Consider the following 18,328-nt stretch of genomic DNA (forward strand, 5'->3'; position numbering starts at 1 on the left):
CGGAGAGGCAGCTTCAGAGTTTATTGCGGGCCTAAGGCAGGCCGCACGCCTTTGCAAGTTCTCAAATTTAGAGGAACGACTAAGAGACCGACTCATCTGTGGCCTTTGAGACAGAACCCTATAGCAGAGACTGTTTGCCAGACCCAATCTCACATTCGCCGAGGCACAGGACGAGGTCATGGCTGACGAAGCAGCTGGAGGTGCAATGCAAACAGTGCAGCCCACCAAATCTTCAAAAGTAGAAGATTCTGTCCATCTCGAGGTCGCCAAATGTGTTGGAAAATCGTCAGAAGATAAAGAACCCAAAATAAACAAGCTCCAAAGGCAGCCAAACGCGCAAAACCATGGCAACCACCACCGAGAGAACGAATACAAGGCAGTTCTCTTACCTAGATGTAAGGGGTGTGGAGGCAACCATTTCTGCGCCAATTGCAGATTTCGTTCGGCCATGTGTAGAGCTTGCAGAAGGACCGGCCATATCGCGGTGGTGTGCAGAGCCCGCCAGAGAGACAGGCCACCCAAACACCAGTTGGAGGAAGTGACTAGGAGAGGTACTGGGGCCCAGGGTCCAGTTAGTGTGGGGGTTTTCAGAAGCCAGAGAAGTGTTTGCCACACCAGGGTTCATCACCCCCTTAAGCCTAAACTCAAGCTTGGTAGAGCTACAAGGAGTTTCATGTAAGATGGAGTTGGACTCCGGCTCAGCGGTATCGATCATCTCGCATGATACGTTCACTTTTGTGTGCAGACGCAGTAACCATTGGGCTAAACTAAGGCCCTCAGATATTATTTTAACAGATTTTCAGAACTCTCATGTTAAAGTTAAGGGTGAAGCCACCTTATTGGTAAAATTTAAAGGGTTTTTGGGGCACCTGGATGTCATAGTAGTAGAGGGCCAAAGAACAAGTCTTATTGGACTTGATTGGTTTGAGGCTTTGGGCATTCAAATTACAGGCATTAACCGGACACAGAGAGCAGACCTCATGACTGTTTGCGAGGAATGCGCGGATGTTTTTGAGTCAAAACTGGGAACTTATACTGGCCCACCAATTTCTTGCCTGAGTAAATTTTACATTTCTGACCCAAATTTTTTCCCAAGTATCCATCGTTATTGGCTCCTGAATATTCTGGAGCCCATTTTATCATACAATCTTTAACAAGTTCCGTTTCTGAATCTATTTCTATCAATGCATTATATATCCTTCTTATATGCGCTTGACTTTGATCTCTAATTTGCTTTACCAAATTTTCATCTGTTGTCGAAATGCCAATTTTCTGATCTTCTTTCCATCTAGCTTGTATCTGGCCATACTGAAACCAAGTTTGTACTATTTTCCCTCCTTTTAAAATATTAAATGGCTTTAATTGCCATACATTCCTTTCCAGTCTAAGAATATCTTTATATGTAATCACATCATATTTAAATCCCAAACTTATATTTTCTATCGCATGTTTAGGTATTGCCCAAATTGGTATTTTATAATTTAACTTATATCAATATTTTTTCCAAACTCGCAACAGGGCATACCTTAATATATGTGACTTAAAAATATTATCCACCTTTTTATCATACAATAAATATGCATGCCAGCCATATAATAAATCACATCCCTCAATATTCAATAATCTTCCTTCTGTTAAATTAAACCAATTACTAATTGACGATAAAGCCGCAGCCTCATAATATAATTTAAAATTGGGCATTTTAAGACCACCTCTTTAACGTATATCTTGCATTATCTTAAGTTTTACTCTCGGTCTTTTCCCTGCCCAAATAAATTTATTAATACCTTTCTGCCATTCCTCCAAATTTGAATCTTTTTTAAGTATAGGTATCATTTGAAACAAACAAAAAATTTTGGTAAAACATTCATTTTCACTGCTGCAATTCTTCCCAATAAAGACAATTGTAATTTTCTCCAACTGTCTAACTCTTTTTGTATTTTTAACCATAACAATTCATAATTATTTTATATAATTTTGCATTTAAAGCTGAAAGATATACCCCCAAATATTTAATCTTTTTAACTATTTCAAATCCTGTTAATTTTTCTAGAACTACCTTTTGTTCTGTAGTCATATTTTTAGACAATATTTTAGTTTTTTGCCTGTTTACCTTAAATCCAGAAACTTGTCCATATTGCAAAATTATTTCCATTAAATCTATAACCGATTGAATCTGTTGACTTAATGTAATAACCAAGTCATCTGCAAACGCTCTCAATCTATAATCTTGATCTTTAATTTTAACTCCCTTTATTTTATTTGAGTCACATATCTTAATCAATAATATTTCCACTGTTAAAACAAACAGCAATGGTGACAACAGACATCCCTGTTTTGTACCCTTTTCAATTTTGCAAGCTTTTGTTAAACTACCATTAATTATTATTTGAGCTGTTTGTTTCTGATAAATTGCCCTAATAGGTTGTAAAAACTTATCACCAAACTCCATCTTCTCTAAAACTTTAAATAAAAATTGCCAATTCAATTGATCAAACGTCTTTTCAGCATCCAAAAAAATCAGCGCTGCAGGGACTTGATTATTTCTTTCCAAATATTCTAATGTTTACAATATGCCTCACATTATTTTTCATTTGTCTATCACTTATAAATCCTGTTTGATCACTATGAATCATTTGCTGCATAACCTTCATTAATCTATTTGCTAAAATCTTTGCAAATAACTTATAATCAGTATTTAAAAGTGATATAGGTCTGTAATTTTTAGATTGGGTAAGGATCTTCCTTTGGAATCAATGTTATAAATGCTGTTTTCCACGATGGAGGCACTTCTCCTCCAGATTGAATTGTTCTAAATAATTCTTTTAAAGGTTCCACCAACTCTAATTGTAAGTTTTTATAATAAATGGCTATCAAACCATCTGTTCCAGGTGCCTTACCCACTTTTAGTTGTTTAATTGCTAAAATAATTTCTTCAGCCGTTATCAGTTGATTCATCCCTTCCCTTTGCTCTTGTGTAAGTATAGGGATATTCACTTCTTGTACATACCTATCTATATCTAAACCTTGAGTTATATCCCTAGCATATAATTTGGAATAAAATTCAACAAAAGCCTTTTTAATAAGATTTTGCTGAAACAGCACTTTACCCTTATATTCTATCTTATCTATCTTACGTGATTTTTGTTTTTTTCCTTAACAGATAAGCTAACCATCTACCTGGCTTATTAGTATTATAAAAAGTATTATGTTTAACATATCGTAAATTAGTTGCCACTTGGTCTGCCATCAACATATCAAACTGCCCTCTTAACAAATTAATTGCTTCTTTCAGCCTCTTATTAGATGAGTTCAAAATAAAAGCCTTCTCGTTCATCTTTATTTCCTCCTCTAATTCTTTACCCTTATATTCCAATCTACGTCTATATTTATTATTCAAATATATTAACACTCCTCTCATATAAGCTTTACTTGCATCCCAAACCATTTCAATGGGTGTACCCTTATGCATATTTATAATAAAAAATTCTTTCATTTGTTTTTTGCATTCTTCCACGTTTTCTTTATATCTAAATCAATTTTCATTTAACCTCCAAGATCTCCTATCTCCCTTCCCCTTGTCCAATTCCATCCATACTGGGCTGTGATCTGATAAAGTTCTTGGACATATCTTAATCTTCTTAATCCTAGAAAAAAATCATTAGTAGTTAATACAAAGTCAATCCTGGGAAAAGATTGGTGTCTATCAGAAAAAAAGTAAAATCCCTTTCTTCCACGTTTCGTTCTCTCCAGACATCTCTCAGTTCCAAATCATCTTTCATATCAAAAAAAGATTTAGGCAATCTAGCATGATTTGGAGTACTTTTTAAAGGTCCTTTTTATCTTTCTGTGTGTCCAGCACTCCATTCCAGTCTCCCATTAAAATACACGATTTATAATCCCATTGAATTATTTTATTATGTAAAAGTTTGTAAAATTCTCCTTGTTGTTGATTAGGTGCATATAATCCAATTAAAAGTATTTTCTTCCCTTCTATTAAAAGTTCAATTATAATATATCTTCCTTGTTTATCTGCTTCAATTAGGTTAGCTGTTAAAGTCTTCTTCACATAAATAACTACACCGTTTTTCTTTTCTGGAGCGGATGCAATAAACTGTATACCCAGTCTGGAATTTATCAAATATTTTTGATCAGATACACAGATATGCATTTGCTGCAAACATATAACATCATTTTTAAATTGTTTCAAATACTGAAATATTTTCTTTCTCTTTTGCGGTGAGTTTAAACCATTAACATTCCATGTTACAAACTTTGTTGCCATCTTTTGCAACTTGAAGCTTTCGGAGCGTATCTTGCAGATCCACAAACATCTGCCTCTTTGGTCTTGCTCCTCCCACTGCTTCACTATTAGATTCTTGAGTTGTAATTGTAGAATACTGTTTCTGTTGCTGTTGTTGTTGTTCCTTTCGTCTGGTTGCAGCCCGTGTCACTCTTTGAGCCTTTGATTCTTCTAATGGGACCAAGGGCTGCACAATTTCCAGAGTTTGCTGTGCTTCTTTTGGAATCAGCAAGGTGATTTCTTCACCTTGCTGTATACCTTCCGATTGTATCTGCCACACTCCTTCTTCCTTCCCTCTTTTAAATTCTGGGGATAGCGGTGGGTCTGCTTTCAGTATGTTACAATAAAAATCACGTGCCTTCATAACTGTATTAAGACAATATCTTGTACCAGCATAATTCACCACTATCCCAGTTGGTATTTCTCATCTGAACTGGATCTGTCGTTTTTTTAATTCATCTGACAGGAAAACAAACTCTTTCCTTTTTCTTAAAATTCTTGGTGGGATTTCTTTCAAAATTAAGACCTCTTGATCAGCCACTTTAAATCTGTTATTATAAAAGCCTTGAATAATCGCATTTCTGATCATTCTCTTTGTAAAATAGACAACCACATCTCTTGGTAATTTTCTTTGCCTAGCAATCCAGGAGTTAACACGAAATATTTTATCTATTTCCAATATAAAATCTTCAGCTCGCCAACCCAAAATAGGCGCCACAGCTTTTGCCAATATCTCTTCCAAATTTTCTTGTGGGTTTTCTTTCAAACCTCTTATTCTCAAGGCAAACTCCATGTCTCTATATTGTATCATTACCACCTCCTCATCAATTTTATCCATTTTATTCTCAGCTTCACACATTTTAGCCTCCAATATCAAATTATTTTGCTTAACTTCTTCCACGCCTTCATCCAGACTCTCAATACAAACTGTCAGTCCCTGAAATGCCAGCAGAATATCCTCTCGTATTTCTTTATTTTTCTCATTAATAAGCTCTGCCATTTGCTCAGATATTTGCTCAGATTGAAGTTTTAAAGCATCTTTTAAATCTTTTAGTGTTAATGTAGGTGTAGGTGCTGTGGGGGGTGGCATCAATGTCTGAAGTCCAGATTGTTGAACTGGTGATGCCCCCGCACTTTTAGAAACAGTAATCTAGGTGGTTTGGAAGCCATTTTAACACCCAATTAACTTCCGTTTCTCACTTTCACTTTTCTGCCCAAATTGCAACTTTGTTGCTTTCCTGTTAAATATCCAAATCTTTTAAATCTCTTTTAAGCCAACTTCAAATGTTTTTAACAGAGTCTTTTACAGCTTTAAAAATCCACTTTCTGTCTTCCTCCTTGATCTTTTATATTATTTCCCTTATTCTTTTGTTCTTCCCGCTTTCTCCAAAAAACTTATTCCAGTGCCATCTTCCTCCCCTTCTTTTAAGTTAAACCGGAGTTAAAGATCATATACTTGCTGTTTCGATATTCTCCTGCTCAGCTCTGCCTGCATCCAAGTAATCCAGAATACAATATTGAGTGCAGGGATGGTTGCAGCGTCCTGCTCTGTTTTAAAACCTTAAAACAGAGGAGTCCCCAAGTCCGGAGTTAATTCAGGCTCTGAGGGAGCTCTCACCCTTCGACCCCAGATTGAAATTCTGGGGGTCTAGGGAAGCTCTACCTCTACCTGAATGCTCACCCTCCCCTCTTCTCCCGAGGGGAGGATTCCCAAACCGCAAAACAGCTGATTGTTGCTGTTTTTGCGATTCAAACGAAGCAACAGGGCTGACGGTCAAAAATGACCGCCATCGACGGAGTCTTGCCACCCAGAAGTCCAAAATAGGAATTCTTTAGTATACTCTTGTTGGAGTATTCACTAAGACTGTTCAGTGCTTCAGAAATAATTCAGAAATATGCAGTATGCAGGAATTTTGCAGTATGCAGGAATATGAACATAGTACCTTTCTGCATTGCTTCAGAGTAGTTGCAGCTCTTCCTAGAATTCTGTGGTAGACACCAGCTTAAAGAATTGCAGAGAAATGCTGTTTAATCTTATTGTAGTCCATACTACAAGGCAAGTCTGTAAAGGTTGTGTAATGTCATTCTAACCACCTTGAATTAACAAGCATTTTTTTGTATTATTTTGTTATGTATTTTGGTTGTTGGAGTGATTCATAAGTCTTGACTATTGTCAAGTTTATTAAGGGGATTATAGCCTGATCTTAAGAGGGAGGGGTGTTATGTACTGGGCTTTTGGTACCACACCATGTGCGTTGCTAGAGAGCTAACGGCTCTCCAGCAATCCAGACACGACGTCTCCGGTCCTGCAATTGGTCAACCTCGGGCGGCAAGCATGGGTTCAATCTGATTGGTTGCTACCATAGGGTTTGGCTATATATTGTGGCAGGGTGCGCCCCAAGTCCAGTACAGTTCCAGCTTGAATAAAAGAATGAGTTTCTCTGTACTCAGCTGTGTGTCTTCATTCCTGCTCACCAGAGCCCATGACTTAACAGGCTAAATATACTGTAGTTTACTAATTCAGGACTCATTGTGATCTTCTTCCAGCCATCAAATTAAATCAATTGTTCTAATACTAAGTTCCTACTCATTTTACATTTTCCTGTCACATTTTTCTTCCTTTACCAATAGTATCCCTTGCTTGATAGTCTTGCTTCAGAATTCCTAGCACCTCTTCCATTTCTCCCATGTGAGTGATCTCAAGTAATCAGAAATAATGGGCAAATGATGAAGCAAATGTTTTTGCAGTTAATCTAAATGAGCTTTTAAGACATTGATATAATTAGCTCAATGAAAGCTCAATGATCCTTGATTCATTAGCTCTTCACAGCATCACACAATTGCCAGTATCTTCTGGCAACTGGAATGTTATACCTTATTGCCCTGATTCTGGTCTTAGTCTCATCCCCAGCCCATGTTTTATGCATAATTTAACCACGTTCTGATGTTTTCTGAATTGTCTATGTCATTTCCTTATTGTGTTATTTATGTCACTTTCCTCTCTGTTTAGGGGGAGATGTTTAAGTTAAACAGATTAACCTTGTCCGTGGTAAATTCTTGTGGCCAGAATACATGTTCATGAGAACATGCCTGGAAGGAGGATAGGATGAAGATACTATTGGTTAATGAATAGCCAATCAATGCTATTAAAATATTTACCCATTCAGTCATGTGGACAATACATTTTGTATGACAGCAAAGAGAGTCAGGAGAATATGTTATTAACTGGCAGGAGTTTTTAATCGGCATAACAAGAACTTGATTCTAGTATAATTTATTAATGTGAAAAGGCTAGAAAAATAGCATGCAAAATATGTAATATTATTCTGAATACTTATTAAATTCTGTTGACTTTTAAACATGACTCTTGCCTCTGAATTCAATGATATTTTCCTGATCTCCTCAACCCTAGCAGAGCACTTTCCCAACCTAATAATTCAAAAGTCAGCGTGAAGCCCTCATCAGTAAACTGCTTCTGTGCCAGTACTGATTATGCCCTTCATTGTACCCTTGCTTGCCAACAGCCCTTCACTCAGCTGGCAGTGATTCATGAGAGGTCTGTGACCAGTTTCAGCTCTAACCATGCAGGCAAGGAAGACCTGCTGAAGGCAATGTCATCTTCTGCTGTTAGATATTTACTGTTTCTTTGATGGACAGTTTGTTATTGCCACAGTATCTCTCGTATCTTTATTTCTGGGCTAGACAGAGATGATACGAACTTTTCCTCCCCTAGGCCAGTTTAGATCAATTCACAAGTTTAAGAGATAAACAAGCCTCATTAAAATAGGAGTGCCTTTCAGGTCTAGCTCAGCACAACAAATGCCGTAGCATTAAAACCTTTGTCAATTAGTGAAAGGAAACTGGAAGAAGCAGCACTTTCCTCCTCAAATCCCACGTTTCAAAAGAGAAAGACAATCAATACAGGGCCAGCAGTCAGCACCTATTTCGTACCAGACAGCCAGGATGTTTCTCACATCAACTTTGCTGCTTAGCTCAGCAGAGAGCAGCAGCATTAATATAGTCAAGGCAGGTATTGCAGCTTCTTTGAGGTCAGTCTTGGGGGGAAAAAAGAACAAATACAGGTAGTCCTTGGCTTACGACCACAATTGAGCCCCAAACTTCTGTTGCTAAGTGAAACATTTGTTAAGTGAATTTTCCCCTCATTTTACGACCTTTCTTGCCACAGTTGTTAAGTGAATCACTGCAGTTGTTAAATTAGTAACAGTTGTTAAGTGAATCTGGCTTCCCCATTAACTTTGCTTGTAAGAAGGTTGCAAAATGTGATCACATGACTTTGGGACTCATCAACTGTCATAAACACTGACTCAGCTGCCAAGTGTCAGAATTTTGATTACATGATCATGGGGATGCTGCAACAGTCATAAGTCTGAAAGTGTGTGTGTCACTTTTTTCAGTGCCCTTGTAACTGTGAATGGTCACTAAGTGAACTGTTGTAAGTCGAGGACTACTATGCTCATCTTCTGCTGCAGGATCAGTGTGACCCAGGCAGAAATGAAGGACAACATGATGGGCGACGGGGGGAGCTGGCAAGTGGAAGAGGCCTGCAGGCAGGTGTGGCAGCCTCAACATATACTGTGAAAAGTAACCACTAGAATAGCAAATATCTGTAGAAAATTCTTTGTTGCTGTCTGGTGGCCATCTAGATCAGACATGTCAAACACAAGGCCCAGGGGCCAGATCCGGCCCGCGAAGTGGTTTCATGTGGCCCGCGAAGCCATCCTGGAAACACTGCCTTGGCCGTGGCCCAGAGACCCTCCTTCTGCCAGAGACCCTCAGATCTGTCCCACTCCTGCCCAGGCCCCCATAAGCGAATGATGCGAATGATGTAGAGCTGGCCACGCCCACCTAGTAGGCCATATGCACTCTAGCCACGCCCACCCAGTAGGCCACGCCTACCCAGCCCCCTAAAGGCAACCGCAATGCTGATGCGGCCCTCAATGAAATTGAGTTTGACACCCCTGATCTAGATTTTTGGAGTCTCAAATTGCTGACCACAGAAGTGATATTTCTGCCAGCACCTCTCCCCCCCTCCCGCCCCCCGAGATAGCCCTTGAGGCTGACTTTTCTCTTCAAGCTCCAGGTGCAAAAGTGGGTCTGCTCCCCTAGCTTTTGAAATGAGGTCTAAGATTTCCCATCTGAGAAATTTGCCATGCCATCCAGAGAGCTTTATTGCCCCAACCCCTCCAGAAGAGAGAGATCTCCTCTTTCAATATGTGCACAGATGCATCACATGCAGGAAAAATATATTTAAATATATAAATAAGAAGACTAGAGGCGACATGTTTGTGTGCACACCCAAAAAAGAAAACCTCTCCCTGACTATCAAGAAAATATACTGAGCGGGAATGCTGATATGGAAACAATTTTCCCTGAAACGGGGGGGGGGGGGTGTTACACACTCTGAGGGATTAATTGAGTGATTCCTTGGTTTCCCTTAGCTATTTTGCTTTGCACCTTAACATTCTGGTCCCTTCTTTTGTCTGCATCAAGGAGGTTTACTGATTTACATAGTTTGTAACTATGTTTTTGCTATTGGTCCTTTTTTATTCATGTACTGTCTGTTTTCACAGGCTTATTAGACAACCCTAGGATGCCAACACCAGTGCCATCATCACTGGCATGGATGATGTTGCCTACTTTGGGTAATGAAATGTCTGTAAGAAAACAACCCAGTTGAGAGAGCACCAAGTACCCCTCATTTCAACTCTGAGCTACAAATATTCTTTATTAGTTTCTGGTTTGAAGCATTGTTCATGATAGTTTGGCCCTCTCCAGTGGGTCATGTTTGGGGAACTCATAAATACGTTATTTAATCAGTATACCAACTCTCATTACGGTCAGCTCTACAGTAAGACAAACATCTACATGTATGCAATTGCTTATGATTCCTAAGCAGGTCTGTAAATCTAATACCACTTGTATGTCTGTGCCACCTTTTTATGAATTCTTTGATGTACCTTTGTATGATGACTTCAGCTATTTCTTAGAAAAAAAATAATACTGCACAGACTTCTAAAAAACAATTTTAGGAATTTTGAAATATTGCCAGGATACAAACAGTCAGACTTTCCCCCACTGTGAAACAAACAATTCTCATTTATCACAGGAATAAAGGTCTTTGCCAGTTGAAAGCATGAATGTGAGTCACAGGCTGATTCAATATAATATTGTTTATTACATTTATGCCACTTGCTTGGTTGTTCCTGGGGTGTACAGACTCTCATGTTTGCTCCCAACAATGTTATGAGCAAAGAGGGAGGAGATCAAAATTTAGTAACCTTTGGCAAGAGAGAGGGTTGAACTTTTTTCCTTCCAATTGTAGCCTATCAACACTGATTAAAATTAGGTACATAATCTCTTGAGTTCAACTCCCAGTAAATACAAATTAGCAACTATTAAAAACATAAACTCATAGAAGGGAACAAAAAATGAGAATCTAGGACAGATCCTTTTAATACAATCTATAAAATTTTCCCTTATATGTATTCCATAGTTTATCTTATTCCTCTTTCAAACCATTTCTTGCAAATTGTCATCATTTTCTTATGAGGTTGTTTTGCAGCTCATTCCCTAAGTGCTCCTGAAAATTATGTAGCACTCTGCTGGACTACATCTGACAAAAGAATAACACCAAAGTATATCATTGTAACATGGTTGGTTTAAATTGAGTTAACTGAGTATTCGAACCAGCCGTCATTTGTAAAGCAAGTTTTATAGCTCAGTTTATTGTATGAACCTAGTCAACTGTGGTTACTGTTAAACCTTAGTTCATAGTTGTGTGAATCTAGCCATGGAGTAGAATGTAGACTAAATTGTGTAATATAGTATTGGGTTATGAATGGGAAGATCTAGAACTATCATAAAGGTAAAGGTAAAGGTTCCCCCGCACATGCGTGCTAGTCGTTTCCAACTCTAGGGGCTGGTGCTCATCTCTGTTTCAAAGCCGAAGAGCCAGCACTTGTCCGAGGACATTTCTGTGGTCATGTGGCCGGCATGACTAGATGCCAAAGGCTCACGGAACGCTGTTACCTTCCCACCGTAGTGGTCCCTATTTTTCTACTTGCATTTTTATGTGCTTTCCAACTGCTAGGTTGGCAGAAGCTAGGACAAGTAACAGGCGCTCACTCTGTTACGTGGCACTCGGGATTTGACCCGCCAAACTGCTGACCTTCTGATCGACAAGCTCAGCGTCCTAACCCACTGAGCCACCGCTATCATACTATCACACAATTCATTGTAGTGAAGCGTATATTCTGGTTCATATCTTCCAATCCCTTCTCTGAAACAGCCAATCCCTTTTTCCAACCAGTTATCAGTAAAGTGTTCCCAGAGATGCTTCTTGGTTCCAAGGTTAATTCTTTATAAGTACGTAACTCTTATCTTTTAAAATGGGAAATGGATCCCTTCTCTCCAAAGGGAAATTATGCACATCATATATATAGGTTTCAAAAGCCACATACTATCAGGAAGACAAGAAGCATTTTCTATTTCTCTTTACAGTCACCTAGTGATTAACTGGGTTTTTGCAGGACACATACATTTTTTTTTCATGTTCTCACAAAGGAAAATCTTGGAAATGGAAAATCGTATGGCTGGGCCTTGGCAGTGAAATGGCTCTCAATGCATTAGTTTTTAATAAGCAATTCAAACAAGTTCGTGCATGTTATTTGTATTAATTTTCATTCATTCAAGAACAACATTTGGGGAAAAACACAATATAAATGTGTAGCTATAGTGGAAATCAATCATTTGAATAAAAAAAGATAATCTGGCATATCCCTTTTTATAATTCTTTTAATAAGACAGAATTGAATTTGTTCTATTTATATATTCTATCTACTGTTAATCATTTTCAACAGCAAAATGTCCTAAGAGTATGTTGCTTATCCTTGGAGCCTTTGTCCTCCCATCCTTTCTGATGGGAGAAGGTAATCCTTCCACAGCACTCAGCAATTATAAATAAATAACTTATCATCCCAAGCTATTTCACAACATCATTATTGTCAAAATAAAAATGGTGGGAGAAACTATGTTTCTTCTTTTGAGCTCCCTAAAAAAAACCAATGCATAAAACAATGTAATGTAAGGAATCTGCTTTAGAACACCCTGATAGGTAGTTGTCCATGTTTTGCTTAGAAGCCTCCTAGAATATTTCCAATGTTTCAAATTCTAAGAAAATATACCATCCATATCAAGTATTTCCTGGTTGCCCAAGTAAACAAATGAGCAGCAAGTGGAGCTAGTCATACTATTAAACAATGGTACAAAAAGTGGATACCAATAAGTGAGAATCTGTTCATGAGACGGTTGGCAAGTAACTTCTCCATGCATCTTTTCTAGAACACTCACAGATCTTCTAAAGCAGCCTGGTCACAGCTCATCTGATCACTTGCCTGATGGCCATATCAGCAGTGTGCAGGTCCAGATTGGTGATAGCCTTTCTCGGGGATCTCCCACAAGTAACAAAGGTAATATAATCTGCCTACTCACCTCCATGCATTCACATATGCACACACCGATATCTAAGCTAAAGACAAAAAAGAAAATCTGAGGGATTATTCCTCTGCCATGAGAGTTAGAAGGGATGCCATTTTATAACTGGGATAGGGGAAAGAGTACAGATAATCCCCAAGTTACGAGCATTCACTTAACGCTCGTTCAGAGTTACGTGATGAGTGCCCCCTAGTGCTTATGAGCAAGTCCCGCAGTTACAAATATTGCAGCACCACGGCAGTCGTTGGCCCTTACAAGTGACCGCAGTGGCTCTGCAACATTCACCCAAGTAATTCCCTCCCTCCCCAGCCTCACCCGGGTCTCCCTAGGCACCAGGCCTTCAATACTCACTCTTCAAAGATTGAGATCCTTCACTTTCTTGATTGCTCCAGGCCTTCAGTGTGTTTGCAGAGAATGGAAGCCTAAAGTAACGCAAAGTCACGCAAGATCAGTGGGGTGAGGATCTCACGCTACTGATCTCATGTGATCTCATTGTACCTTAGGCCTCTGTTCTCTGCAACAGAGAAGGGAACCAAAGCTGGGGTACGCTTCCACATGCCTCCTGAGGCTGGATCTGGAGGCCTTTTCCAGCCTGCTACAGCCTGGATCTGAGGCTGGGAAACGCTTGCACACACCCAGTGGCGTAGCGTGGGGGGTGCAGGGGGGGCCGGCCGCACCGGGTGCAACATCTGGGGGGGGCGCTCGACGGCGCCGGGATCCGGCAGGGCGGAGGCACCGGAGCCCCAGCCGGGAAGGGCCTGACGCCCCACGGCGCGCCACACACACACACACACACACAAACACACAAACACACAGCGTGACTCCTCCTTCGGGTCGCTCCGCCTTCGCTCCGGCCGCCGGCGCTGGACTGAAGCCTTCTCTCCCTCCTCCCCCCCCACAAAGGAGAAGGCGGCTCCTGAGCGTGCACAGAGCGCGGCCCTCCTGCAAGCCCGGGGCTCCACTGCGGAGGCTCTCCCAAGGCACTCCTGGGGTTGCCAAAGGCGGGGGGGGGCCGCGGCGGGGCTTGAAAGAGGGTGGATTTCCCGCGGGGAGAGGATCGCTGCAGCGTCTCTCCGGGGATCCCTGCTCTGGAACGAAAGCTGCGTCGGCAGGTTGCCGATCCAACCGTGCATGCAGACTTTGGGGGCGAGAGGACGTGGTCGGGTGCGTGTGCGTGTGTGTGTGTGTTTGTGGGCGCGCCCGTGCTGTCTCTGTTCTGCAAAAGGCGCTTTTTTAAAAAAAAATAAAAATAAAAATAAATCCTGTCCTGCAGGAATGCAGAAAAGCAGCCCTCGCCCCCCCCCCATTGAAAGCTTGAACTCTTCTTCTGCCTTCAATCTCAGTTTCTGTTTGGGGTGAGGTGCCAAAGAGAAGGAGGCGGCTTGGCTTGGATAAGCAGCGTCTGGGCAGAAAATAGGTCGGGCGCCGCAGCAAGTATGAATTCCTGGGGTTCAGCCTAAGCAGGCAAAGCTGCAGGGTGGGTTGGTTGGCTTTTCCGGCTTTGGAATAACCTTGGGAAGCTGAGGCATTGTAAGTTGGAAGTCATTGTTTGTCGCCTAACATGTTGGGTCAACCCCACGCCACATGTTAAGCCATAAACCGTGGTTGGTATTCAGGGTTTAGGACAAGATGGAGAAAACTAGCCAATTGTGGGATCATAAATCTTGATGAAGCCCATCATCGCTCCATGTGATGTATGCACTCAATCTACAAACGTAGTCCAAGCCTATTCACATCTGTTGTAAGGTCATTCTCTCGTGGGGTTTATCCTGACGTCCACTAAGAGTGGAACAAACATGCCCCATTAACCATTTTCAACGCCATGTCCTCTCTTTGTCTCATCCTAAATCACAGCTGAGGCACCTTAAAGTTGCCTTGTTTCAGTTTTAAACTAGCATTTTCCCTCTTCTCCAGAGACCCTTTTTTGCCTTGAACCTAACTCAGGGGTAGGCAGCCTTGGCTCTTTTATGACTCATGGACTTCAACTCCCAGAATTCCTGAGCTAGTGGAAGAGACTCGAATGCTAAAATCCACAGGTTAGGGGGCGCAAATTACTTGCCTTGCCCCGGGTGCTGACAACCCACGCTACGCCACTGCACACACCCCTGTGGCCCAATCCGGGGTCCAGAGGCATTTTCCAGGCTGCTGCCGCCCAGATCTAAGGCTGGGGGATGCTTCTGTGCCCTGCCGCAGCCCGATCCAGGCTCCGGAGGCCTTTTCTAGGCAGTTGCCACCCGGATTTGAAGCCTGTGGTTCGGGCCAGTTTTCGAGTTACGTGTGGAATGGGTAGGCTCCATTACACTTGTAACTTGAGGACTACCTGTACTCAGATTAACATGCAACATCTCTTCTAGACAATAGGTAATCTGAAAACGGAACGTCATCCCTATGCTTATACCATGCTCTCCCTTCCTTCCACCTCACTATACCAAATTGGTAAATGGAACTTTGTGGAACTTTAACTGTTTTTTTTAAATGATATATGATAATTTTTTCCAACCTGGTAGGGTCCAGATATGTTTACATTGTCACATCCAGACAACAAGCCTTTGAATTCTGGAAATAGCCATTTCAACATATCAAAGCAAGTGGCTTAAGCTTTTATAGTTCATCCACAATACATTAGTACTACATCTGTTTGCCTTCTTGCTGTAAATGACATATCCACAAGTAAATAAGTACATTTTAGAAATACTTATTAAGGGTTGGTGACAGTTGTGTCCTTTAAATCATTCCATTCTGATGTTCTAGAGCAGCAGAATATGGGTCTTTCTTGCAGAGACATGCAGCCTATTATCATGAGAGTGGGCAACCAAGTCAACCTCCATGCATACATACATGACTATATCTGCCAGTATGAAACAGATTCTAATCTAAAGATCCAATTTGTCCAAATAATACACGCCTAAAATGTCTATCTTGCCAATAGTTTAGACTATACAAAGAGGAGTGGTATGCTACTATTTCTATGGCATTCTTCAGTTCTCTGTTGGGCAGAGCTGTCTCTTCTTATTTGCCCATGTATTTAAATGCCAATTTCTGATTTCTTTACATTGCATCCACCCATTACCTCTGACTACTGTAAAACTTAAGAAGTCCCAATGCATGTAACTTTCTTGAGGGGCTGGCAAATGTAATGTAAAGTACTTAAGGTGGGCTGTTTAAATTTATACTTGCCATCCTTTTTTCCTTCAGATCAGAAACACCTGAACAATGCTGTGATCAACTCCTCTACAATCTCACAGATTGGGCTGTCACACTCGCATAACAATCAGCTGCAAATGACAAGTGTTTTGCCTAACCAGGCTTCAGATTATGCCAAATATGCAACTCTCAAGGCTGTAGGTAGGTGCCATTATGTTTGCATACTCATTGACATAGCATTGGAATATTTGGACCAAATGCAGTGAGAACTGGAACATGGCCTTAGTGTTTGTGGCTGAAGCTCACTGTCTTCATGCCTGCTCACCCCCATTGCTGTGCACCAGATGACATCACCTCATTGTTGTTGACATTCCACTCTGCTGGGTTGTAGCTTCTGAATTTCACTAATGTCAGAGAGGATTAGATGAGGTGGGAAGGAATAGACAACCCTGATTACAGGGGAAGAAAAAAAAACAACAGCTAGAACTAAAAATGTAACAAATTTAGAGACATAAAAAAGGCTTGAACAGGGCAAAGAATGTATGCCTCTTAGCCTTACTGCAGAGGGGGTGTTTTGAATACCCAGGAAATGACTAAGAGGTGTTCCCAATTATACTTCAATGTTTATTAGCTGCTCTTTAACACATATTAATCACTACATTATGCACCTGTACATGTGGGTTTTCCCCTCCCTCTTTGGGTAAGTTTTACACATATTAAGCAATGAGTAGCTAAGCTGTGGCATGCCTGCCATGAATAGCTCAGGCTGTAGCTGTTGTCATATTTCTGGAAATAAGTTGAAAGATTTAATTATTGGTTAAATTAATTATAACAGTCTTAACCATCTTGTGACACTAACAAGAGAGACAAACAAAAAGAGAGAGTTAGAGATGCTAGGGAGAGTAACCATCAGGAAAGCTTCTAGAATTTCTATCAACTTAATAATTGTTTTTCATTCCCTCCCCTCCCCACACCCATATATTCCCCTACAGAAAGTGCCCCCGAAGAATTCTACAAGAGGTTTCCCATGGTGGAGATGCCATCATCAGGCAACTTGTCATTTTCTCCCCTGACACTTCATCAAAATGACCTCCCACCTTTTCCAGAAAGCACTGCTCTCATTGGCTTGGGGACACCAGGACAGAAAACTAAAGTGATGAAAACCAATGCAGGCAGTCCTGTCTTCAAAGGGGGCTGGGATCACAGCCATCCTGAATTTCGAAGACACGTTTATGCCACCAGGCGTCAGTTCAGTATTGAGAAGCTGCCTGAAGTCTTCAGCCAAACCCCCACTCATTATGCCCAGCAACAACGGCTTTTTTCCACTAATAGCAAGACTGAGGTCACTGTCTAGGATGGATCTATTGTTCATTCCTCTATTCTTCCCTTTGAAGCAATTGTTGACGTAGGGCCTGACAGTTTGGAATGAAGTTGCTTCCCTCAATGTGTCACTCCTAGATTCTGGAAGGAGACAAAGAAGATATAAAGAAAAGTAGAATGCTTGCCAGAGCTGATGATCATCTACAATTGTAACACAACTCATCTGTTCAATTAGGCCAATTTGAAAAAAACTGGTTAGCATGCTTGGTGAAACCAGCATGCCTGTACTACCCTATTGCTTCATGAACTGCTGTTGTTTCTTAATTTACTTTTTCATCATATCATACCAGAATCATCAATACTAAGAGAAAGCCTTCAGGACTTTATTACTGCATGGAACTGCATCAAAAGAGGGAATATATTTCTGCCCTTTCCATTTCCACAGTGCTCTAACAAAAGACAAAAATAATTCATGCAATAGTTAATTGGTACCTTGTGTTTGGACATTCATCCTATACTATATTTCTTTTCAAATTTATACGTGGTTAAATTTCTGAAGGAAAACTAAGATAGGATATAAATCTAGTAATAAATGAATAAAAATAAACAGTCTGAAATGGAAGCGCTAAGGAATGTCAGAAAATATATGCCATTTCCTTCATTTTTAGATTCACAATTGCTTTAATGGTATTTTAAAAAGTCATTTCAGGGCTTTGTATATAAATATTCTATATAATGAACATGATTTGCATTCCCTTATTATAGATCTCATATTTAAGTGGATGACTTTAGAGAGTTGAAAAGATCTGGCCACACCATAAGGTATAATTCCCACCAAATTATGAGATTTATGTAAAGTATTTTAACAGCATCATAACGGTATCTTGTTAAATCACAAAAGGCATGTGTGTGATCATGTAAACAAACATATCTGTGAACATATATTTGTAACACCATGTCATTCCCCATTGCCTATATGTAAACATTTTATTAGTTGTATAGTAACAAATTCAAAATGAGGAAGTTGATACTTCATACTTCACTTTA

At 40.3% G+C, this 18,328-nt stretch overlaps 1 protein-coding gene across 1 annotated transcript in view; it reads left to right on the plus strand.

Annotated features, from left to right (window-relative positions):
• The window catches only part of SHISA8 (shisa family member 8), a gene marked incomplete at its 5' end in the record, with an annotated part of 42,150 nt that extends 24,757 nt beyond the window's left edge, over nucleotides 1–17,393 (plus strand). Inside the window, 3 exons of the mRNA XM_083366844.1 lie at nucleotides 12,665–12,792; nucleotides 16,013–16,162; nucleotides 16,954–17,393. Coding sequence (XP_083222970.1) covers nucleotides 12,665–12,792; nucleotides 16,013–16,162; nucleotides 16,954–17,315 — 640 coding nt within the window. The 3' untranslated portion in view covers nucleotides 17,316–17,393. The remainder of the gene's footprint in view (nucleotides 1–12,664; nucleotides 12,793–16,012; nucleotides 16,163–16,953) is intronic.
• Nucleotides 17,394–18,328: the final 935 nt, after the last annotated feature.

This window comes from Vipera ursinii, assembly GCF_947247035.1.
Source record: "Vipera ursinii genome assembly, chromosome: 6".
NCBI lineage: Eukaryota > Metazoa > Chordata > Lepidosauria > Squamata > Viperidae > Vipera > Vipera ursinii.